The 25,373-nt window shown below is 35.9% G+C and overlaps 1 protein-coding gene across 4 annotated transcripts in view; it reads left to right on the forward strand.

Moving 5' to 3' along the window:
- The window catches only part of MTUS1 (microtubule associated scaffold protein 1), a 141,281-nt gene that overhangs the window by 61,268 nt on the left and 54,640 nt on the right, over positions 1–25,373 (forward strand). For 2 of the 4 annotated variants that reach the window (XM_019737995.3, XM_088793339.1), the window contains exons 5-7: positions 6,896–7,045; positions 16,154–16,288; positions 18,638–18,676. In XM_019737995.3, the coding sequence (XP_019593554.3) occupies positions 6,896–7,045; positions 16,154–16,288; positions 18,638–18,676 (324 nt within the window). Of the gene's footprint in view, positions 1–6,895; positions 7,046–8,830; positions 9,102–16,153; positions 16,289–18,637; positions 18,677–25,373 lie in introns of those variants that run through there. The other 2 variants (XM_019737998.3, XM_019737997.3) reach the window with 2 other exon arrangements.

Genomic DNA, 25,373 nt, shown 5'->3' on the forward strand with positions numbered 1-25,373 from the left:
GTACATGTTTATGTGTATGTTTGACTACTTGTTGCTGAAATAAAGGATCTTTTGTCTGTTTTTTTCCTGGTACATCAGAAAGCTGTTGATTACTGTACAATGTTTATTTTGTAAGCATTGTATCAGGTTTATTTAAGGAGTTTTTAGACAATAATACTCTAGCATTGAAGGTAAAGTTTTTAACATCCACCTTAGTATTAATGAGAGAATTTGGTCTTTTTGGGTTAATTGAGAATGAACCTGCAGCCACAGTTTCGAGTATGTATAATTTATTTCTCCCGTAAATTATTGTTATTTTTTTATCCCTTTGGACCTACTTACTTTAATTTTATAATAATTCCTAGTTACTGTAGGTAATTACTCCAAAGGTCACTTTCTCTATATAGTTATGTTTAAAGTACCCAAGTTATAATTATAGCTATAAACATATTCTCACTTTTTGTATTTTAACTATGTCTGTTTATTTGGAATTTTCTCCTCCTGATTCTAATATTTAATGAGCCTGCCACTTGCATGCTTTATTATTAATTATTATGTTTTATGTGATATAATAATCTATATTTTAAACTATATGTATTAATAGGTAGTTGATATATTACAGACCGACCTCAGTAATCTCCTTTTCATTGTCTAGTTAAAATTCCCAGTGCCCCTAGCCCTGACAGGTGCATTAGCCTCCTAAGGTGTTTTCCTGATTTCAGACTCGTCCCTTCAGTCAGTTCTGCATGCTACTTACTGCCACATGATCAAGTCCTGATGCAGGTGCTAAGGAATTGCAGTGCCCCTCCCTCTCCACCTGCCCACCACACCCCACTGCCAACAATTCAGGTCTAAAATTCTTAGGCTGGCATTTAATGCCATCTTTAACTATTTAATGCCAATTGTAAACTATCCTCCTTTCCAGTCTCATTTTCTTTTTCTTCCCCATGACACCCGTGCTCCTACCGAGCAATGCAAATCACAGAACAAAATATTTTAATATGATGAGCTACAACGTATTGTCTAGTAGTTTGTGATTGTTACTAAAAACACTTGGTAGTGAATTCTACAGGAAGCTGTCAGGTGTTTCTAGCACCCTATACATTTAAGCTTTGTGATTACTTGCAGTTACCTTACTATGTAAACAAGTGAGTACTCGTATAACACAACCCCTTATGTGAATGCATTGTCTAGATTTTTATTAAGATGATCTGTGTTCTCTCTTATAGGCAATACAGTAGTCACGTTTTAAAAAACTAAATGAAACATCTTCAAAACCCATAAATTTCATCAAATGTAAAAGTGGCAAGTCATTTTTCCAATGGTGAATAACCTCATGAAAAATATATTAAAGCTGAATTCATTCTTGTTTCATTGAGAGTTCAGATATGAGAACTTTCTTTGACTGGTAGGTGTTTCTGTGGCTTTGGAAACTTCTCACATTACTTTGAACGTGTTTTGTAAGCACTGTGGGACCCAACTTCTTTCCCAGGCTTTACGTTCAAGAATGGAGGAGGCCAAATTGGAGCTGAGGGATTATACTGCATACCTGTGAAGGCCCTGGGATCTTTCTCCTAGAGAATGAATCATTTCATATAAGTGTCAGAACAAAGGAGTGCCATTTAGAAGTTCATTCTTTGGCTTTAATTTCCAGTCCTAAGAAACATACTATTATGGTATCATAAAGAATTTTCCAGTAGTAATGTGACTGTTTTCATCATAGCCACATAAAAGCATCAATTAAGGCACTGGTTTCTTTAGTTTTTTGTTTTGTTTTGTTTCTTAGTAGATTTAAAGAATACCTAATGCTTACAGATGTATAGGAATAAAAACGATTATTGGAATCTACTTACTTTAATTATTGATGCAATTTATACTTTCTTGGTTTCTTTATCTGTTTTGTCTTAAATGTCTTTTATCTGATGAAATATTTTTTTAATTTTTATTAAATATTTATAATATTAATTTTTACAAAAATGTGCTTATTATAACAAAACAAATTCACATTGAGTAATATATAAGTATATAAAATATGGAGGGAACATTCCCCATTCCTTCTTCTCTTTTTCTCCATGTGCCACTATACTATATCCCATAACAGTCCCATAAAATTCTGGTATGTCCTTCTGGAATTTTTCAATATATAGATAAGTGTACTTAAAATGGGATAATATTAACATTGTCCTTTTTTCACTTAAATCTTTTTATTGGATGTTTAGTTTTGCCAAGTATTTGTTAATGAGTTTTTTTGATGAATACAGTACATTTAATCAGGTTTTCCAAGGTGGTTGCCTGAGTAAATTGCTTGTTAGATGAAGGCATGTTTCAAACCCAGTAGACTCTCTGTGTTACCATCTAAGGCCAAGTGCAAATGTGATTCTTTCCATATTTTCCCTAGGCAAAAGATGGTTGTAAGTGTAGAATCAGAACAAAAGTGTTGTCTATATGTAAGTTTATGCCAAAGACATGTGCTTACAATAAACCACTAAGGTCAGTAATATCTCGAGGTAAATCTTAAACCTTTATGGTTGACATCTGGGATAAGTTACATGCTGTGAAGGGAACTGTTAAACGTCACCTTTTCCGAACTGTACCTCAGAGCAGTCCTGTATTGATTTCATCGGTGAAGAATTTGGTGTTCAGGTTACTCACAGTCTCAGCCCAATATTGCCATATCTTACTTTAATATCACTTATGATGTCTATGTTCTACTGCTTCTTTACATGAAGACTACTTCCGGGTCCTGTAGACCAACTTTGCTGTTAGGTTGAACGTTGGAACTCGTGATGAAATAAGCACATACCTTTTTGTATCCGCAGTGTTTTTTACCATGGCACTCTAGGAGCGCACCCTTCTTGTGAGAGGAGGAGCTCAGGTTGGCCCTCACGCCTGACACTTCCCTTGTAACTGGGATGCTCTGTACCGTGGCACAGTAGAGGGCATATTGGGCTGGTGGTAAGTTGCTTGTATTGTAGGCCTCAGTGCCATTGGTTAGGTATGTGATCGGAGTAAGCTATTTAACTACCCAAGTAGTTTTCTCATCTATAAACTGGAGATGGTCATAGTAATGCACCGTTAGGATTATTCTGAGTTTCAAATGAGCCAATCCTTTGGTCAGGTAGACATTATTCAGCACCCTTAGTACATAACAATTAAGAGTATGTAACGGCAGAATAGGGAAAACTTTGGATAGGACTTAAAGTTGCCATTAGGTGGAGGGGATGGCGTGGCTGGAGGTGACAATGCAACTTGTGAAATGAGATACGGCAGGTCAGAGAAAGATCACTGGGCTTGGGGGTAAGCTTGCTTCTGGGGCCAGGCTGTGTGTTGGAATCAGAAGCCACGGGTCATAGTAATTCTGACATATGCTGAAAAATGTTGGTAAACCCATGATGCTTTCAGAAACAATGCTATGAAACATCCCTTTCTGAAACATAAGTCAGTTTTCCAAACTTGTGGAGCCTTGACTGCATTGTGGCTGTGACCCAGAAATTTTCATGTTACTTGCCCGCACTTGCTAACTGTTTTTGATGATGATGACTCATCAGAATGATTATGCTGAAGAGGCAGCAAGTTGGTAAATTTGCATTCCAAAAAATCTGTTTTTCTGTACCTCGAAAGGCATGTAAAATTGGTGGCTAAATGTAATTACAAAATTCAAATGGATATTTAATAGCTACTACTTGTTTTTTTATAGGAATTATAGGAATGTAAAGAAGAGGGTTTCCTTTTATTTAATTAATACTATTTGAAGAGTCTACTAATAGTAACAAAGAACAAATAAGCTTATAAAAATTGCTTAAGTGTTTATTGCTTCAATGTAGATGAGACATTATAGAGAGAAGACATTATAAAAATTTATTTACTCTTTAAAACATTTTTAATAGCTATATTACTATCATTATTATAATTATACATTTATTTTTTTTCCAGCTTGGTTGAGGTATAATTAACAAATAAAATTGTAAGATATGTAAAGTGTACATTGTGGTGATTTGATATATGTATACCTGGGGTGCCAAAAGAATGTATACGAGTGGACACTTTGTATACATTGCTTAAGCAGTGGTTTGCTGTAATCAGAAGTGTCTGGACACTGATGGTTACCGCTTTGAGCACTGCTTATAATTGCAGACGTCAAATATGCCTTGTATTCATTTGTTATCAGTATATATTGAGTATTATGATTTTAATACAGTTTTCCTTTCTTAAAATGTGTATACATTTTTTTGGTACCCTCTGTATATTAGGAAAGGGTCCCCACCATCAAGTTAATTAGCAGAGCCATCACCTCATATGTTTTTTTTTGTAAGAATAAGTTCTGCTCTCTTAGAAAATTTCAGTTATATAATAGTGTTATCAACTATAGTCTCCATATTTTATATCAGATCTTCAGACCTTTTTCATCTGATAGAAGTTTGTACCCTTTTACCAACCTCTCCTTATTTCCCCCAACTTACTCTTGACCTGAAAAGAAAAATTAATTCAGCAAAGTTTAAGTCTCACTCTATGCTATATACTTTGCTGGACCCTAAGGGACAGAATGGAATGAGGTACTCTTCTTGTTCTCAGGTACCGTAGAGACTAGTCCAGAGCTATATTGATACAGATACTGTGATAGAAGCAAGTATCGGCAGGAGCATAAAGGAAGGTGTGGTCCATTGCACACAGAAGGAGATGTCCTGGAAGGAAAGGCTTTACAAAGAGGTTGTGATTCTTAACAGCGCTTCTCATACTGAATGTGTGTTTGAATCACCTGGAGATCTTGTTAAAATGGAAACTGTGATTCATAGATCTGGGGTGGGGCTGCAAATGAGTGGCAAGGATTTAAAAGAAACATCTATTGACAAGACAGAAGACTAGACGGAAAGGAAGCCATTTTATTCCCAAAGATAATTATAACCAGAAGAATAGAGTAAAATAATCTAGAGAAATAAACATAAGGTGCGTGTGTGTGTGTGTGTGTGTGTGTGTGTGTGTGTGTGTGTATAGAGGGGTGGGGATGTGGCAAAGCATAAGGGAGAAGTTGGTAGGAATCGCCCTAGGACTGCCTTTTGTGCCTTTGGATATTAAGAGAATTAAAATAACATCATCCTGTAGATAATTGGGAATTAGAGATTTTAGATTGGATAATGACCTTGGTTTTCATATCCAGGAGATAAACATGATGAAGGTGGAAAGGATGGAAAGACAGGACTTCACAGTGTCCAATACAGTAGTTCAGGCAATATATCAGGGGCTTAAGGATTTCTAGGATTTGGATTGAGAGGAATAAGACCTCTTTGAAAAGAAATGATGTCCCTAATGAATTAGAATAGTAACATCCTGCTGTCAGAGAGAAAAGGAGGTTGATTGGAGCAGAACGTGTGCCTACGTAAAAGAATAGTACAGGGTAAGGCTGGAAACAGGTGGAGCTGCCATGTGGCTGCCCTTAAATGCCAGACCTAAGTCTTCAATTCCTTTTGCTCTATTAAGATGAGAGTTTTGTAGGTGAAATCATTCGGACAAAGCAGGAACATTACTCTCTGGACAAATTACTCAATAATGGTGCCATAAGTAATATGTGACACCATCATTTTCACCTGAGTTCTTTTCAACTCTTGATAACTTTAGTTATGTGATAGAGTAACTGTCTTGACAGACTTGGTACTAGACTGTGATAATCTGGCAGGGGGAAAAGATGATTTCAGTGTTACGAGGCTGGAAAAAAAGGAAAAATGGAGTTAAGTTAGCAGAAGTAGGTAGGAGTTGTCTAATTGTCCAAGTTGAAACACTAAGGAATTTAAAATGTGGCATTGGGGTTCAGGAGGAGGATAGGGTTGCAGGTGAGAATTTGGGATTCATCTACCGTGTTTCCCTGAAAATAAGACTTAGCCTGACAATCAGCTCTAAAGCTAGGTCTTATATTACATTATGTTAATAAAAGACTGGGTCTTATATTATGTTAGATAAGACCCAGTCTTATAGTAAAATAAGACCGGGTATAATATAATATAATATAATATAATATAATATAATATAATATAATATAATGCCAGGTCTTATATTAATTTTTACTCCAAAAGACGCATATGAGCTGATTGTCTGGCTAGGTCTTATTTTTGGGGAAACAGTATATAGGGCAGTGGTTAGAGTAAAGTAAACAAAACAGACTCCAAGAGAGATGGGTGTGAAGAAAGTTGAGAATAAAGGCTTAAACTTGGGAAATGCCCACACTCAGGTAGCTGCTGTGAGCATCAGGATAGTGTGATTTCAAAGATGCCAAAGAATGAAGCAGACATATTTTGTTAACAAATGGAACTACTGTTTGCTGCACGAAAGAGACGTTTGGGTGACGACCATTTAAGTTTGGCAAATGAGCAAAGATGAAAAGGTGGGAGGAAAAGAATACTACTAAGAGCATAGCACCACCTGGTGTTAGACATTAGATATTTTTAAAATGAAGGTTTTTTTCCCTCATCAAATTTAATTTTTCTTCCTTCGTGTTTGGTTGTTTTAAAATTTTCTCCTATTTTTTTATATGAAAGTCTCGTGTGAATGGGCTCATTGGTTTACTTTTTAATCAACAGTATGGGGGGAAGTCATATCAGTTTATTTATTGTTTGATTTCACCTTTGCCAAAAGCTTCCATCTCACATGGCTCTTCTGATGTATCCCTGTGTCACATAAAAGGTGAGTTAATTCCTTGAGGTGACAGGGTTACAGCCACCCTCCTCATCTCCCACTTGTCTCACCACCATCTCTGCTCTTCTGCTTCTAAATGATAAAAAATAAGTTGATGTGTAGATTTCCTCTGAAGTTACGTGGTTCTGAATATTCATGTTATATTTTGACTCAGTTGTTAGAGCAGGCGTTTGAGTTTACACTGAAGAGCAGTGGAAACATTTTGGTGTTTTGTTTTTTTTTAAACCCCAAGGAAAACCTACATCTTTGAAAACTTCACAGCCCTCTTGGGTGACTTTGCCTAGATCCAAAGCGTCCTTGAAAACATCTTCGCTGCGAAGGACAGGAAGCACCTCCTCTGTTGCGAGCACCCACAGTGACCTGAGCACTTACAGCAACAATTGTAAGTCGGTCTAACGTCAGCCTTTGGCAGTTGTTGAAACTCTAGCTATAAGAAAAACTAGTGTGCTGCAGATAATTATCAGAATTTTTGATTTCTGTGATTTAGGGGAAAATATGCATACGTCTTTTCCCTTGGAATTGCTTTACAAGTTGGGCAGGAAAAACATTCTTTCAGTGGCATTCTCCTTGATGAATGTGCTATGAAACACTGAAATATTTATGTGTTACAGGCAACTGGTATTTTTTTGCATGAAGATTCTGAATGGTGATATCATTTGAAGTGGTGATGTGTTTTGGTTTGTTTAAGGAAAGAAAATGATCTAGTGGCTTGGGAAGCCAACTGGAAATCAGAAAAAAAGATAAAACTTCAGTTCCATTTACTTTGTAAAAGACTGTATTTTGTAGATGTACGTTTTATAATCTTTTATTATGGGTGCTCAATTCAGGGTAGTATGACTAGTACATATATTGTAACTTCGGGCTAAATTTTAAGTAATTTCAACTCTGGAGAATATTTTTAAAGTTGTCAGTTAATGTAAATTCTGTGTATAAAATGGGTGAATTAATAGAGCTATCCCTTTCATTCAAAAGATGTATTTGGTCTTAGTACTTATTTGCTTATTTCCTTTTGAATTTTCTCACAAAATAATCCACAGATTAGTTCATTTGAACAATTTTGGAGTGCTTGCTGTGTACCGTCATGATAAATGCAGTGAGAGATACTGGATATAAAAGAGATGGTTCTTATCTAAAAGGTAGTTGAGGAGAAGATGATGTTTATGTTTACATAGATAACTAGAATACCGGATAAAATAAGATATAAAGATGTAGTGGGGATGAGGGGAGTTCTCTCTGCCTTAAGGAGGGATTCATTTCCTCTTTCTGGTGAGAGGATAGGGACTAAGTGGAGTCACAGTTATTGAACCTTCTGGGTGTGGAGCATTATCACAGAGTTACCACACATTATTTCTTTTTGTTTTTCTCTCAAGTATCTTTTGCTGTTACTCCAATTTTATATATAAGGTAATTGAGGCTCAGAGAGGTTGTCGCTGGTCCAGGGGCTCTCAGCCAGTATGTGACAGAATTGAGAATGTGATTATGGATGGTACGGCATTGATTGAATCAATGACTGAATTAATGAGGACGTTTCGGAGAGTTCATTTAGCGGCAGCAGCTGGTTTCCTATGATAGTAAGTAGCAGTATACCAGAACTTGAGGAAGACTGGAATATGTCACTAAAAAGGAAACAAGATTATTACCTGCTTATTGTTTGAATTTTGAAGTGTGGCATCGGATCAGAAGAGTTTGCATGTAACAGAGAATTCTCTATGAATTTGAAAAGGTATTTCATATATGTATTATTTTAAGGTCATTTCACTTGCAGTTTTCTCTGTTTGCAATGTGAATTTTAAAAGCAAACTGCCAAAACAGAATCAGTGTGCCCTGGGAGCACTGTCGTGATGGGATTTGTGACACTGGAAACAGACACATTCTGTAGCTGCTGCCCAGCGTTTCCCATTGACAGCCATGTTGACTTGGCCACTGTTTCAGTACCGTGTCTGACACGCTGAAGGAGGTTGTAAAATGCTTTTGTCCTTTCCTTTTTGTCTTTTAACAAAGGGGTTTACCGTGTACCCACAGAGCCTGTCTAGTGGCGATGTGTCCCTGTTGCAGATTAAGCATCCACATCAATGAGTCTCTTTCTTAGTTCAATTTGCTAGCTGGTTTAATCTGTTCTGTGTAGTGCCTGGGAGCCTACAGATTTTTTTTCCCCCCTCCATTCTAATTCACTAAGAGGCAGCATGAGGGATATGGGAGTGAACATGGCTGCAGTTTTTCCTGCTTAAGCTTGCTTTGATCCTTTTAAATGACTGTACCAGGAGGATTTCGCAGTTGTACAGAAACGGATATTTCTTCAAAAATATTTATTAATTCTACACTCACCCCACCGGCTGGTTCAGAGAGGCATTATGATGCTACCTTATTGACACTGCTGGTCCTGGGATCCTACAGCCTTTGTATAGTTCCTTTGTTAGCCACGTTTACTGGGAAAAGAAGTAGGTCGACGATTTCTGGTTTGATTCTTTTCTTTGTAAGCATGCTTGCATTTTATTCAATAAATTCATTTAGCAGCTCTTGATTGCTATTTTTGCAACTTGTAATTTATGTTGATTGTAGCATTTCTCAGACATATTTATTTTAAGCTGTGAATGAGTCTGTACAGAACCCAATTTATTGTATATTTTATGTGTTTTGGAACTCTTCATATAATTCAGCAGCATTGTCAATGTTCTTGGCATGTGAGATTACTTTATTAAAGATTATTTGGTGGTCTCATTTCCGATTAAATAGCTAATAGTTGTTGTGTATGTAGCTTATAGTTGTACGAGTATAGAAAAATACTTTCCTAGAATTAAAATGAAAAAATCACATCCTTGATTATTTTATTCATTGTATTATATCCCAAAATATTCACGATGTGTACTTTTTGAAGATTACCTTAAAACATGAAGAAATCTTTTTGAGTTGAAATTTTCCTATTTCTGATAGTGATGAGTCATGTTACGAAATAATCTTTTGATCATTGTTTTGATTTATATTCGGTTGAGCATTTGAACTGTTGAAGAACATTTTCTTGCTTTGTCGGCTCATTTCTTTATGATGTGGTACTATTAGTGGCATCATTTAAGAACTTCTGAGATCACACAGTGCTGTTGTAAAATTAGCATCTGGTTCTTGGTACTTCGAGATCCTATGGAAATAACATTACCAAGTTTTAAAGTGACTGAATCAAGATATATAAGGCAATAAATCTTTCTTATTTGGGGACTTTAGCAGGCTCTTTGTGTGTGTTCTTTTAAGCCTAGAAAAGTTGAAAGTTATGACATTCATTTTCTTTTGTATATTATTAGCATGAAGCATTGCATAGTAGCTTGTATATCAAATGTGCTCATTTATGGAGCTTAAACATTATAAGCTCTTCTATAATCATCTAAAGTCCAGTTTTTAAGATCACTGAATGAAAATCAATGATATATTGTAAGTCTTGAACAGAATTGAAGGTTCGAGGACCATTGTGCCAATGCAAAAGGCAGTCTTTGGACAGTGTATAATTTTGCCACATTAGCAAATACGAAGTCCAAGGGTTTTCTTTTCCTTCCATTTTGGCCACAAAGACTGTTTATTTTTGAGAGACAGATGGTGAGAGGAAATGTAAGAGATGCACACCAAAGCTATTTGCACTGTCTTGGAAATAGTGCAAGAATGGGAGGAGGCTAACCAATAAATGGAACATTCCTTTGCTTTACCTTCATGGCCAGCCCCAGCGCAGTGTGTGTAATATATAGAAAAAGGTCATTCAGCTCAGACCATCCTAGTTTTCCTCCTAACTTCTGCGAAGTCGGACAATCTTTCACTCTGTTACCCTCAGTCTTCTCACCTGATGAATGGGCAGCGGGAGGACTAGATCATATTCAAAATTCGTGCAACAACAAATGTTTCTGACCACTTTTATTTTCTTCACTACAGTAAGATGGTGCCTAATAGTTTGGGAAAAGGTGCTTTGAGTTGCTGCAGCTATTAAGCTGACAGAGAGAAGGAAGGATTAGTCTTGTTTCCCCTCAGTCAAGTCGTTATTGTCTCACTTGCCATCACTGGTCAGCTGGTAAATAAGAATCACCTGGAGTACAGTGCTGAATGTTTTTCAGGCTGCTTCCAGGTTCAGAGCAAAAGCTTGTGCTTGACTAGTGTTGTCTGCCATAGCTGAGGCAGGGCTGAAAGATTAGCAGTATATACTCTGGCCCTACATTACAAAACATGCTTAATATGTGTGCGTGTCTAAATGGACTATTTAATAAGAAAATACTGTTATCCAGATTGGTATTAATTTTGTTTTCATTCTTTTTTTAAAATTTAATTTAATTTTTTAATTTATTGGGGTGACAATTGTTAGTAAAATTACATAGATGTCAGGTGTACAATTCTGTATTACATCATCTGTAAATCCCATTGTGTGTTCACCACCCAGAGTCAGTTCTCCTTCCATCACCATATAGTTGATCCCCCTTACCCTCATCTCCCAGCCCCCACCCCCCTTACTCTCTGGTAACCACTAAACTATTGTCTGTGTCTATGAGTTTTTGTTTCTCATTTGTTTGTCTTGTTCTTTTGTTGTTTTTGGTTTATATTTTCATTCTTTTAATATTTCTGTAGGGTATATGTGAAATGTTCTTGTTATTATGAAGTTGATTGATTTTGCTTTTGGAATTTGAAAGCTTCGACTTCAGTAGTGATTTGATTTCAAGCCAGGTGAACAGATGATCTGGCACAGTGGGGTGGGGAGTGTTAAACTGATTCACAAAAAAGGAAAAAAATCAAGCAATGAGCAGAATGTTGGCTCTGTGTGTATATGCATACTAGAATAAACAAAATAAAAACTAATGTTAACTAGATGCTAGAAGGTAGTATAAAATGTAAGTTTGCAGATACAAGTCTGGAACAATGAGAAGTCCTTCTCTAATAGGAAAACCATTGCTTCTCTTTCGGCTTCTCTGAGAATCTCTCTCCATTTTCTCTTTAGTCTCTCTCTCTCTCTCTCTCTCTCTCTCTCTCTCTCTCTCTCTGTCTCTGTCTCTGTCTCTGTCTCTGTCTCTGTCTCTGTCTCTCATTTCATTTGCACCACATTTTGACATGAGGAAATGAAAACGAAGGATTCTAGAGAATGTATTATTTTGGCATAAGTGAGAAAACCTAGGATGGATGATAAAAACAGAACAGGGGCAATTTTAAAGTGTATATCAGAGCTGACTTAGACCTAGGCAAGCACATGTGGAATTTCACATATTGACTCTGTAGACCAACTGTTATTGAGTGATTAGGGGCGCCTGGAGCACTGTGTTTAGGAGAATTCTGAGGATGTGTTTGGTCTCAGTGGGACAGAGGACCATTATTAGTTATTTGAGACCCTGTGGGTATTCTCTCCATACCTGATAGTCAGACCATTCTTTTTACACAGAGAGATGAACTGATTCAGCACAGGTAGGCAGTGGCTAAATCACGACCAGAACACACAGATTTTTAGATTCCATTCCATTATTTGAAATTATTATGTTTCTCCTATTATACTGGAACTTTTGCCACTGAAGAGTGTATCATTTGGATATAATAACTCTGGATAAGAGAAAATTTAGAGCTCATCAGGATACCCAACCAGCTGCCCTGTTAGGAACTGAAATTGAGGGCAGGAGAAATACTTGAATGGGCATCATGCCTTCTAGTGAAGTATAATACATCCTTCAAGTTGGGGTTTACTAGAAAGCAATGGGCCAGCTTAGAGGAGAGTGTTTAAAGAGAGTAAGATATGTCAGTGTTCGTCATAAACGTATGTGCATCTCAGCACAGTTTGTCCCACCAGTAGAAAGGGGGGAAGAGTGAAGGTAGGAAGTGTGTACAGTAGATGATCACAGAGAGCGAGTATATGTTTGTGTGTATGTATGTGTGTATATAAGTACATATATGTTTGTGTATATATCACATATAAATGTGACGTGTGTGTATGTGTTTATACTTGAGTCAAACTCAGAAATTTTGTTTTTGAAATACGGATTTTGACCCTAATGTGTTACGAGGTTGACGATGGATCTGGTGCAGAATCTAGTGTTCAGTATAACAATATTGAGCCTGAAGAGTGGCACTGAGACAATTTCTCTCCAGTACACTCCCTCCTGTTCATTGTGGAATAGAGAACCAAAGGACAGAAGTATTGTGCCTCATGAGAAATGTGTCTCTTGCTTTAGTGAGAAATCCTTTTATTGAGGTCTTTGGAAACTGAAGGTCTTTGTGTTTAAAGCTTAGTAATGAAAGCATGAATTTATATACTTATGAGTTTATATTAAGTCTGTAAATTAAACTCAATTCAGTATCTCAGAATCTGAATAGGTGACTTATTTGCTGCTCAATATTTTTGTTTTTAAATGTTTCAAGAAAAGTAAGACTAAAATCCAGACTGTTGTGTTACACAGTTAAGACTCTAATAACATCATTTACTTCCTTTCTTGGATTTTGATGTAGCAAAGGGTGTAATACTAATTTAAACCCAATACTCATTTTGTATGAAAATCTGAAAAATATGCTGTTGTATGAAATTTTGGTTCTGTTTAAGGCTATGAAATTATTCCCCATTCATCCTTTAAGAAGTTACGTTGAATTTTATAGCTATAGTATCTTCAGTATTATTTACATTAGCTCTCTGTCAACTTTGGAAAAACCAAGTCTCTAGGTTTTGGGGAACTAGAGAATTGGAAGGAAGGAAGGACAGGAAATTGGCAGAAACTTGTCAGTAGGAGGCATGGTTCTGTGTTGATTTGACCTAATGTTGGAAATGTTATCTGGGCACAGGAAGAATGAACAGATGGCTCATTGTAGAGAGAGTTGACGTAGCTCAGGACAGAATAACCGCATGTCTTTATAGGGTTTAAATGTGATATCTATGAGCACTGTTGCAGGAGTTGGGATAGTTTAGCCTAGTGAAAAATTTCTAGCTGTCTTCCAATTTGTAACATATTTGTAAATAGGCAGACATCTAACCGTGTTCTAGAAATGTGAGGTAAAGAAAGGGATCAGGGTTGGTAATAAAGAAATTTATGATTATAAGTGTTGAATATTAGAATAGAACTGGATGCTTAGGATTGGGTGTTGAGATTATTTGTAAACAATAAAAAATCCAGTGTGGGTTGGTGGACTGGAAATTAACATTGGAGACCAGGTAGTGAATGAATGAACTTTCAGATTTCCCTTCTAGCCTAGTGAGTAGATGACCTAAACATGCCAGTGGTTTGTGTGGTTGTCAAGGGGAGATGGATAAAAAGGGTCACTTTTTTTTTTAGATTTTATTGGGGAAGGGGAACAGGACTTTATTGGGGAACAGTGTGTACTTCCAGGCCTGTTTTCCAAGTAAAGTTGTTGTCCTTTCAATCTTAGTTGTGGAGGGCGCAGCTCAGCTCCAGGTCCAGTTGCCGTTGCTAGTTGCAGGGGGCACAGCCCACCATCAAAAGGTTCACTTATGGGAAGAGAGAATCATAAAACTTTGCAAGTATTTTTGTTTGAATTTTTTATTTTCTTGGATATGGAGAGAAAAAGACAAAGTGCTGTGCTTACACTCCTTGAGTGTTGCATACTGTGATAGTCTCTTAGGAAGAGCAAAGCAGTACTGTTAAAATTCCTTATAGGAGCTAAGCTCTAGATAGTGTACTTTCGCAGAGATTATTCAATTATGGAAAACTGAAAGGAAAAGTGAATTTAGAATGGTTTTTTTAAAAAAAAACAACTGATTTTTAAAAATTTAATTAGGTCATTGCTGCTGCTTCCTTTTCTAATTACTACTCAATAAAATGTGAAACAGTTTTTTTTACATTTTTATCTTTACCTGCTGGTAATGTTTTTTCAAACCTTTCTCTAATATTTTTGATACTTGCGAGATTTTAAAATGTAGATTCTCCCTGCCTAAAACAGTGCAATAAATGATGGTAATGGTGGTTACAGTCGTAAAGTAGCCATAAAGTCCACTTAACCATACCACAGAGAGGGGCACTATTTCATAAGACCTCCTTATGGATCAAATACACATTCAGCAAAAATATAACGTGAAAATGCATTTTTATATGGGATTCAAATTTCAGGAAACAAGTCCTGCTCTTTCTTTCCCTTCTGCTCTTCTCCCTGTCCCAAGTACAAATACAAATTTTAAGGATGCTACAGAGATTTGGGCTCCCATTTCAATCTAGTGGGAAGCCGTAAATGCAAAGAAGCAATTCACAATTTAGTAAGAACCTATATAAACATGGTCTACACAGTTGTCTTATGTACTGAAAGATATTTAGTTTTTTGATGCCAAGAGCTTCAGTTATTATGGGGCAAAAGAAGAAATAAGAGTAAGTAAGACATCTACTTAAGGCTTTGACATAATATCGCCATGGTTTCAAATTTTAGTTCTGCTAGAAAATCAACAAGTTATAGGTTATCATTATTATTTTTAAAGCTCTGTTCTTTATTCTGCAGTATCACTGCCACTTGATATGCTAAGATTGTCTTTAGCATTCCAATGAAGGAAAAGAAGCAAAATCAGAGACTGTAGCGAAATAAAGATGATGCTCTTCCAGAACACATTGACATAGTCTACCTAAAGTGTAGTATTTGCTCAGTTAATTCTTCCCTCTCACTTTTACCCTGATATTTTCTTTGGGAAGTAGTGTAGTTCTATTTCTGGGCAAGCCCCCTTTACCTAGTTAATTATAGTGGACTCAGAATTATACTACAGCCCAAGCAAAGTTAGTTAGCATCAAAATTTCTCCAAAAGTCCTTTCTTTAACAATTCTTTTAGTGCCTGGAAACAGTCTTCCTTTCTTCCTTCCTTCCTTCCTTCCTTCCTCCCTCCCTCCCTCCCTCCCTCCCTTCCCTCTCTCGCTCTCTCTTTCTGTGTGTGTGTGTGTGTGTGTGTGTTCCAGAGAGGGTTCCTGTGTTAGTGAGAGAGGAAAGATTTACATATAACATAAAAGATGGTATGTATTATTTAGGTGGGATCCCCCTCTTCTGTTTTAGCTTTGGAGCTCAGGCACCTTTATTCCAGAGCAGATGTTGGCGTGCCAACTCCTTGCTGGAGCAAGAGAGAATCAGAATCAGATCTCATCCTTGTAGCTGCCAAGGGGTTTGTACATTATGGTTCTCAAATTATTCACACAGCTGGCTGGCTGCCTGTGTGCTGCCTGTCCTCGTGGAGATGGATGCTCTTCATAGCTGCACCGTGGGCGTCCTTGTTACAGAACATCAGTTATTTCCCAGCTTTTACTTGGGATGAAAGCTGAACTGAGCAATAATCATAAAGTTGCACTGTGCCAGGATGTCTGGTCACTCTGGTTATAGCTTTTATCCTGCCTCCCCCCCCCCCCCAGGACAGGAACTACCTGTTATGAATCTCTGTCATCCCAGTACGCAATAATGACTGGCATGTTGTAGGTGCTTAGTTACCACTTGTTGATTGTAGGAGAAAGGAATACGTTGTGATAGATTGATACTACATTTGTAAAATAAAATGTACTTTTTTGTATTATTACAGCTGGTAATACTGCTGTCATCAAATATGAGGAAAGCCCTCCCAAACCAGCATTTCAAAACGGTTCGTCAGGATCGTTATATTTGAAGTCTTTGGCACCCAGAGCTCACGCACACCTATTGAAAACTGCTCCAAAAGGTATGGTCCTTACTGTGGAGAGAAGAGGGAGGACAAGATGTTTTAAGTCCTTGGCTTGTAGGAAGTTAAATTTTGACAATTAGGTCTATGGTATATTGACCAATTACTTGTAAACAGTCTGTTCAATAAGAGATAATGATGCCTTTTTACACTGAGGGAGCTGTTCTTGTTCTGCTAGCTGGTAGGTTCCACAGCAAAACTTGATAAATAGAAACCAGCAGGTAGATCAAAGGTATAAGGTGAAAAGAAGATTTCAAGAGATAAATTATGTTAAGGTAGTGATCTAGAGTAATGAGATACCAGTGCATAGTTTACTTCTCACTCTTGGTCCAAATCATATTCCTTTTTTCTAGTTTATTTTCTGTTCTTTATCTCTTTTCCTTCTCTGTATTACCACTTTATGATTGCTGTGGCTATGAAGAATAACTTTCAGGTTTACAAGCGATGTCGTATATATTTAACATGGATTGTTTTCATGTAGTTTTATCACAGTGGGTCTGAAACACACTAGAAGTTTCATTCTGTGCTTAGTGAATCAAAAAGTTGCCTAACTAAAGGAATAGTTGTGAATGAGAAACCTGACCTATAATATGTGATGCATATTGATTAGAGAATTTGAAAAATAGAAACATACCGAGTTCTTCATCCCATCAACCACAAATAACGGTTGCATTTCCTCCATTCTTTTTCCCCCTTTGCATATAGAATGGTTTTTTGTTTGTTTGTTTGTTTGTTTCAACAAAACTCAGGGCCTCGTTTGTACATGCTCCTGTGTCTTGCTTTAATTGATTTAGTAGGATATCATGAGATCGTCTTCATTTTAAATGGATATGAAACAGTCCAGTTTTCCAATTCTGTTTTCTGGACAATGTCTGCCTTTTGCTGTAGTGTGTAAAACTGAGACGAACATCTCTGAATGTACATAGTGTTCGTTGCTTCAGACTCTTAATTACTTCCATGGGCTCTCCCTGAAAGAGGAATTACTAGGTTAAACTGTAGGAATCTTTTTTAAATTGTCAGTATATGTTGCTAAATAATTTCCCAAAAGGCATTCGTCTCTCACAGCAGCGTGAGAGTGTCTGTTACTCTTCATCGTCCTCATCGTGTGTGTGTAGGATTATGTGGTAACTAGGCGAATTACCTAGTGAATGTTTTTCAACTTTTGCCTTTCTACTGATTTGAAGAGAAAGTAGGCATAAATATTGGAACATAATTCTTTAGCATGCCAGCAGGTTTTCGTCTGTCCAGGATCTCAAATAAATTTCTGAGGCATCTAATGACCCCTCTGGGATGACATTAGTATGTGAATCTGTGGTTTTTTATTGATGATAAAGCCCTATAATCTATACGTACACAAATAACTAAAAAGAAATGTCCAATTTCGATACTAAGATCACTTTCAGAGAATTAGAACTTCGTGATTCTACTGATAACTTTATAGAACAGGGAAGTCTAGTATGTCTTGCTAGTGAATTTGTAAGCTTTTGTATCACAAAGGTTTTACTTGAGTGGGAATCAATGCTTTCCATTTATAACAGCCGCATATTTTAAGAGATTATCTTCTTTGTAAAATGCACAGACAGAATGTGGCAGCTGTTCCAACCAGTAATCTGCAGGTGATTATGCCCTAGAAATGACTATATCATGTCAAGTGGAAACACGTAGTTTTCTTCTAGTGACTTATGTTTGTAGCTCTGTCCCTTTTAACTACTCTTGGTCGTATTTATTTTTCAGTTATATTGACATATAATTGACAAATAAAAATGTAATATATTTGATGATGCTGTACATATACATTGTGAAAGGATTCCCCTGGTCGTATTTTATATTGTATCAGTTTGGAGAAAAAGCTTAAGTGTAATTTCCTTCATTGCTCAGTAGCAAGTGAATTGGATGTAATACTTGGCAGTTTTAGAAATCATGTACTAGTGACTGTCTTTCTTAAAATCTGGCCGTTTTTTCTCTGTCAGCAGTAGAATAGTGTAAAGTGTATAATAAATGTGTAAATTCAGTTTTGTTAAAATTTGAATTTCAAGTGTTCTTGACTGAAAAAGTACTGTAGTTTTTCCTATCATATTTAATTTGTGACGAAGAATTCATATCACCCTTCAACTCCCATTTTGATGTTATTTGGGATGTCATTTTATACTTAGACTATATTTGATAAAGTTGATTGTATCTCAGTGGTATTGCCCATCTGAAACCTCAAATTTAGATGTTAGTGGACTGTTTTTGAAAATAAAACAACCCTTATTTTTTAAATGGTTTGTTTTTGTGTGACATTTTATATAAAATGTGTATTTTATAAAATGTGTATTATATAAAATGTGTATTTCTTTTATATTTTAGGTCCTTCAAGAAAAAATCTATTTACAGCTTCTAATACAGGTAAGTGACCCCTTTAAATATGGATGGAGAAAAAGAATCTTTTTGTAGAGTTGTGTTATCTTTACAAGTATGTAAATTTTTTTTACAGTGACTTTTCACTAGTATGCTTATAAATAGAATTTCAAGTTTGTGGCATAAACATAACTGCTTATGACCTGGGCCAGCATAGGGTTAAAACTTGGTAAGCACGATTGACAAGCCATCTGACACAAAAGGACATTTTATTAATAACAGGTAGTTTTAGTTTGCTAAAAAGGATTTTTTAATGTGGTCTAATGAGGTGGAGAAGTCCTTTTATCAAGGTAAATGTTATTTTTCAATTGGATTGTCTTTAATTGCTAAATTATCTCAAGATCAGGTTTTAACACCTTTTAATAGCTCAGCAGCTTAACTGTTTGTTTTCGTTCCTTTTTTTCTTTTTTTTTTTTTTTCCAATATTTCTCAGTAGAACAAACTCCCATCTGTCTCTAAGACAGCCTCACCCATTTGAACAACTGGGAATCAAAAAACTTTGTCTCTTGAGAAGCCATAGAAGATTTCACAGAATGTATTCACTACAGTTCCTATATTTTATCTATAGCTGATTAGGTCCCGTACACTATGTTCTCTTACTTAATATGCAGTTCTAAGACCATTAGTTATGTGGCTTCTAAGTCCACTGAAGAGAGAAAGTGTAGCACATTAACTACATTTCATCATGCATTGTGCCAGTGTTGGGTGCTAAGGATAACAATGGTGAACCAAAAATGAACAAGAGCCTTGACTTCAGGAAGCTTACAGGAAGATCAAAGAATTGCACAAATAAATGTAAAATCACAATTGCAGTAAGTTTTTGGGAAAGGTTACGTGTTCCTACCTATGCGAGGCCTGGTTAAAGGGTGTGATCTAGTGAGGGAAACCTAGGCAGCAGGTATAAATTTGTGACCCTCCCTCACCTCTATATATTTAGATAGTAATTAAAGAAAATAGGGTGGATAATGTTACACAGGGAATAATTAATACTCTTGATACCCTCAAGATGTGTTCAGTTTCCTTGGCTTAATAAGGCGCAAAGTGTGAGAGAATTATATCACAATTATTAATCTTTCGTAGGTACTTAGAGAAGAACCAGCCATTCAGTGATTTTAAAAAAAGGTCTCAATAGCCTGAGTTTGAAGATATATATATGTATATGTGTATGTATATGTGTATGCTTTCTAATTTAAAAAACCAAAAGAAACTATTCTGTATACATTGAGATTTTTATTTTCTTTCATTTTAAATTTCTAGCACATCCTTATATGTAGGAGAAAAAGATAGCTAATATGCTATAGAATTACTTTGTTTATTTTGGAAAATCAGATAACCTTTATCAGAAAGTTAGATGGTATGATAATAGTATATTTAGCTAAAAAAAATTTCCAGAATGTTTTCCAAAGTGGCTACACCATTTTACATTCCCACCAGCAGTGTAGGAGAGATCTAGTTTCTCTACATCCTTGCCAACACTTTTTTTCCCTCTATCTTTCTTAGTATAGCCGTTCTAGTGGGTATGAAGTGGTATCTCATGCAGTTTCAATTTGTGTTTTCCTAATGACCAATGATGTTGACTATGTTTTTGTAAACTTATTGGCCATTTGTATATATTCTCTGGGGAAACATTAATTCAAATCCTTTGCTCATTTTAAAATTATTTATATTATTGTTGAATTGTAGGAATTCTTTTGTATATTCTGAGTACTAGACCCTGTTTACTTTTTTTTAATTGAAGTTTATTGGGGTCACAATTGTTAGTAAAGTTACATAGATTTCAGGTGTACAATTCTGTATTACATCATCTATAAATCCCATTGTGCGTTCACCACCCAGAGTCAGTTATCCATCCTTCACCATATATTTGTTCCCCTTTACCCTCATCTACCATCCCCCTCCCCCCTTACCCTCTGGTAACCACTAAACTATTGTCTGTGTCTATGAATTTTTGTTTCTCATTTGTTTGTCTTGTTGTTTTGTTTTTTTAGGTTTATATACCACATATCAGTGAAATAATATGGTTCTCTGCTTTTTCTGTGTGACTTATTTCACTTAGCATTATAATCTCAAGATCCATCCATGTTGTCACAAATGGTTCTATTTCATCTTTTCACACCGCTGAATAGTATTCCATTGTGTACATATACCACAACTTCTTTATCCATTCATCTATCGAAGGACATTTTGGTTGTTTCCATGTCTTGGCCACTGTAAATAAAGCTGCAGTGAACATTGGAGCACATATGTCTTTATCTATAAATGTTTTCAGGTTTTTTGGGTAGATACCCAGGAGAGGGATTGCTGGGTCATATGGTAATTGTATTTGTAATTTTTTGAGGAACCTCCATACTGCCTTCCATAATGGCTGCACTAGTCTGCATTCCCACCAACAGTGTATGAGGGTTCCTTTTTCTCCACAGCTTCTCCAACACTTGTTACTATTTGTCTTGTTGATGATAGCCATTCTGACTGGGGTGAGGTGATATCTCATTATGGTTTTTATTTGCATTTCTCTGATGATTAGTGATGCTCAGCATTGTTTCATATGTCTTATTTGCCATTTGTATTTCCTCTTTGGAGAAATGTCTCTTCAGGTCCTCTGCCCATTTTTCAATTGGGTTGTTTGTTTTTTGTTGTTGTTGAGTTGCATGAGTTCCTTGTATATTTTGGATATTAGCCCCTTATTGGAGGCACTGTTTTCAAAAATCTTCTCCCATTCAATAACCTAGAAGAAATGGACAAGTTCTTAGAAACATATAGCCTTCCTAGGCTGAACCATGAAGAATTGGAAAATCTAAACAGACTGATCACCAGTAATGAAATTGAATCAGTCATCCAAAACCTTCCCAAAAGCAAAAGTCTGGGACCAGATGGCTTCACTAGTGAATTCTACCAAACTTTCAAAGAGGATCCAATACCAATCCTGCTCAAACTCTTCCAAAAAATTGAAGAAGAGACAGTACTCCCTAATTCATTTTATGCGGCCAACATTACCCTGATACCAAAACCTGGTAAGGACAACACAAAAAGAAAACTACAGACCAATATCTCTGATGAATACAGATGCAAAAATCCCAAACCAATCTTAAGAATAAAGAACAATACTGGAGGTATTACACTCCCTGACTTTAGCTTGTACTACAGAACTACAATAATCAAAACAGCATGGTATTGGCAGAAAAACAGACACATAGACCAATGGAATAGAATTGAGAACCCAGAAATAAAACCACATAAATATGAACAGATAATTTTTGACAACAAAGCTAAAAACCTGCAATGGAGGAAAGACAGCCTCTTCAATAAATAGTGCTGGGAGAATTGGATAGACACGTGCAAAAGAATGAAACTGGACTGCTGTCTGTCACCATGTACCAAAATTAATTCAAAATGGATCAAAGACTTAAGCATAAGACCTGACACAATAAACTGCATAGAAGTAAACATAGGTACTAAACTTATGGACCTTGGGTTCAAAGAGCATTTTATGAATTTGACTCCAAAGGCAAGGGAAGTAAAAGCTAAAATAAATGGATGGGACTATATCAAACTTAAAAGCTTCTGCACAGCAAAAGAAACCATCGACAAAATAAAAAAGCAACCACCTGTTCACTTTTTTGATAGTGCCCTTTGAAACACAAACATTTTTAATTTTGATGAGGTTTAGTTTAGTTTTTCTTTTGTTGCTTATGCTTTTGGTGTTATATCTAAGAAGCCATTCCTTGATACAGGGTCATGAAGACTTATGCCTATGTTTTCTTCTAAGAGTTTTATACTTTTAGCTCTTACACTTAGGTCTTTTAAGTTAATTTTTGTATATGATGTGAAAAGGGGTTTCAAGTTTATTCTTTTACATGTAGGTATCCAGTTGTCCTAGCACCATTTACTAAAAATACTACTCTTTCCTCATTGAAACATCTTGGCACCTTTGTTAAAAATAGTTGGCTATAAATGTGAGGATTTATTTCTGAACTCTTCAGATCTATTCCATGGATCCATATGTCTGTGCTTGCCGATAGCACACTGCTTTGATTACTGTGGTGTAATATGTTTTGAAGTCAGGAAGCATGAGTTTTCTAGCTTGTTCTTTTTCAAGATTGTTTTGGCTATTCTGGGTCCCTTGAATAGTCATGTGAATTTTAGGGTCAGCTTGTCAATTTCTGTAAGGAAGTCAGCTGGGATTTTGGTAGAGATTGTATTGAATCTGTAGGTGAATTCCTAGAGTTTTGCCATCTTTACAACATTAAGTATTCTGATCCATGAATATGGGATGTCTTCCCTTTTAGTTAGGTCTTTTTAAATTTCTTTCAACAATTTTTGTACTTTTCAAGCTATAAGTTTTGTAGTTATTTTGGTAAGTATTTATGTGTGACTTCTGTGCTTTGCAAACTGCCATTTATATTGGTCACATTCAAGGAGCTGGTTAAATAAATCTTGTATGTGTGTTTTAATCTGAATTAAATACGAAACTTGGAAAGGCAGTCTTTATGTCTCAAGTCTATGATCATGAAAACTATTAAAAAGGGTATTTTTTCTGATAGGTATAGTAAATAATAATCACCAATCTATATCTCCTTTCTGCTATAGAGCAAAACTATTAGCATTAGGCATTTACTCTTGTCACATTGTTGGACTGACATTATGCCTTATTTCCAAAGCAGATAATTGACCCTTGACAGGTAAGATTATCAGAATGGAAAATTAACTCCTGATTGAGAAAACAAATGGAAAATATGAATTATGTTGTGGTTTTGTTTGGCAAAGCATTTAACCATGGAGTAGAAATGGGGTGTATGACAGAGTTCAAGAAGGTCTCCAAGTAACCCTTCATAATCAATTCTCTAATAATTACAGTGAAAAAAATATATTTTAAGAGGTCAGCATTGTAATTTAATCTAGGTTATGTGGTATGAACGTGTAGTTTTTAAAAATCATAAACATGACCTTTCCAGGTTTTTCTTTCTTTTTTTTTTTAAGTTTGTTGGGGTGACAGTTGTTAGTAAGTTACATAGGTTTCAGGTGTACAATTCTGTAATACATCATCTATATATCACATGGTGTGTTCACCACCCAGAGTCAGTTCTCCTTCCATCACCATGTATTTGATCCTGTTTACCCTCATCTATTACCTCTCTCCCCCCTTACACTCTGGTAACCACTAAACTCTTGTCTGTGTCTATGAGTTTTTGTTTGTTTGTTTGTCTTGTTCCTTTGTTGTTTTCAGTTTTATAAACCATATAGCAGTGAAATCAGATGAAATCAGATCTCGATTTTTTGTCTGATTTATTTAGTTTAACATTATAATCTCAAGATCCATCCATGTTGTTGTTAATGGTACTATTTCATCTTTTCTTATGGCAGAATAGTATTCCATTGTGTATATATACCACATTTACTTTATCCAATCATCTATCGAGGGATACTTTGGTGTTTCCATGTCTTGGCCATCGTAAATAAAGCTGTAATGAACATTGGAGCACATGTGTCTTTACGGATAAATGTTTTCAGAGCTTTTGGGTAGATACCCAGGAGAGGGATTGCTGGATCATATGGTTATTCTATTCTTAATTTTTTGAGGAACCTCCACACTGCCTTCCATAACGGCTGCACCAATCTGCATTCCCACCAACAGTGTATGAGGGTTCCTTTTTCTCCACAGCCTCTCCAACACTTGTTATTATTTGTCTTGTTGATGATAGCCATTCTAATGGACAAATAATTTCCAGGTTTTTCTAGTTGATGGTTAGTTGTTATTATTACTTCAGACTAACCTTGTCTTATGATGAACCTGCTGAGGAGAAGTCACAGTGTGTTGGTTTTTGGAGGGTCAGCTTTGATGCTAAGAAGTGATGTCCAAACAGCCAGTGACTTTGGGTGGAACATGTTACCTCTCTGATATTAGCTTTCTATTCTGTATAATTGAAATGATTGATCACTGAGGTTTTTTCCCTCCTATAATATTCTATGTCTACAAAACACCTTGACTTTCTTCATATTCTGCTTTCAAATGGTCATCTTTTAAACAGAAGACATTGCCACCACATACAAACATGTTCCTCTGAGCATTAAATTTTAAATAATTGTACTGAGCTTTGAGATTGTTTTTTTGTTTGTTTGTTTGTTTGTTTTTTAGCAACAAAGAGTGGTGAAGATTAAGTTGACCAGCTTCACACCCTTTCGTTTTAGTAAAACAGTTACTTAATTTTAAGTATAGTAGTTTGCTAAATTATGGAAGGGTTAGTATGTAGAAGTTTAGAAATCACCCTTTAGTTTTCTAATATTTGTGATTTTAAATAAAATTCACTTTATATCCCGTTTTGTCACTTAACCTAAGTTGTCACTTTTAATGACTCTTACATTTAGCATATACAGCAGTATTTAACTACTCCTAAATATTTGAGGCATTTCCGTATCATATCCATAAATGATTCTATAATGAACATCTTTATAGTTATCACTTTTAAAGTTTGGGGAAGTTTCTTATAATAGATGCTTAAAAGTAGTATAAATAAATCAAAACATATGCCTATTTGTAGTCACTTCATTCAAACAACCAAATCACTTTCCAGAAGCTTCACATCCGTTTATACTATGATTGACAACCTAAAAGTGTGCTGGCTTCACCATACTCTGGTCAACACTGGGTGTTATTTTTTAAACTGTTGGCTAATGTAATCGTTGAATA

The sequence above is a fragment of the Rhinolophus sinicus genome, chromosome 16 (assembly GCF_057876585.1).
Source record: "Rhinolophus sinicus isolate RSI-liver-muscle chromosome 16, RSI-T2T, whole genome shotgun sequence".
NCBI lineage: Eukaryota > Metazoa > Chordata > Mammalia > Chiroptera > Rhinolophidae > Rhinolophus > Rhinolophus sinicus.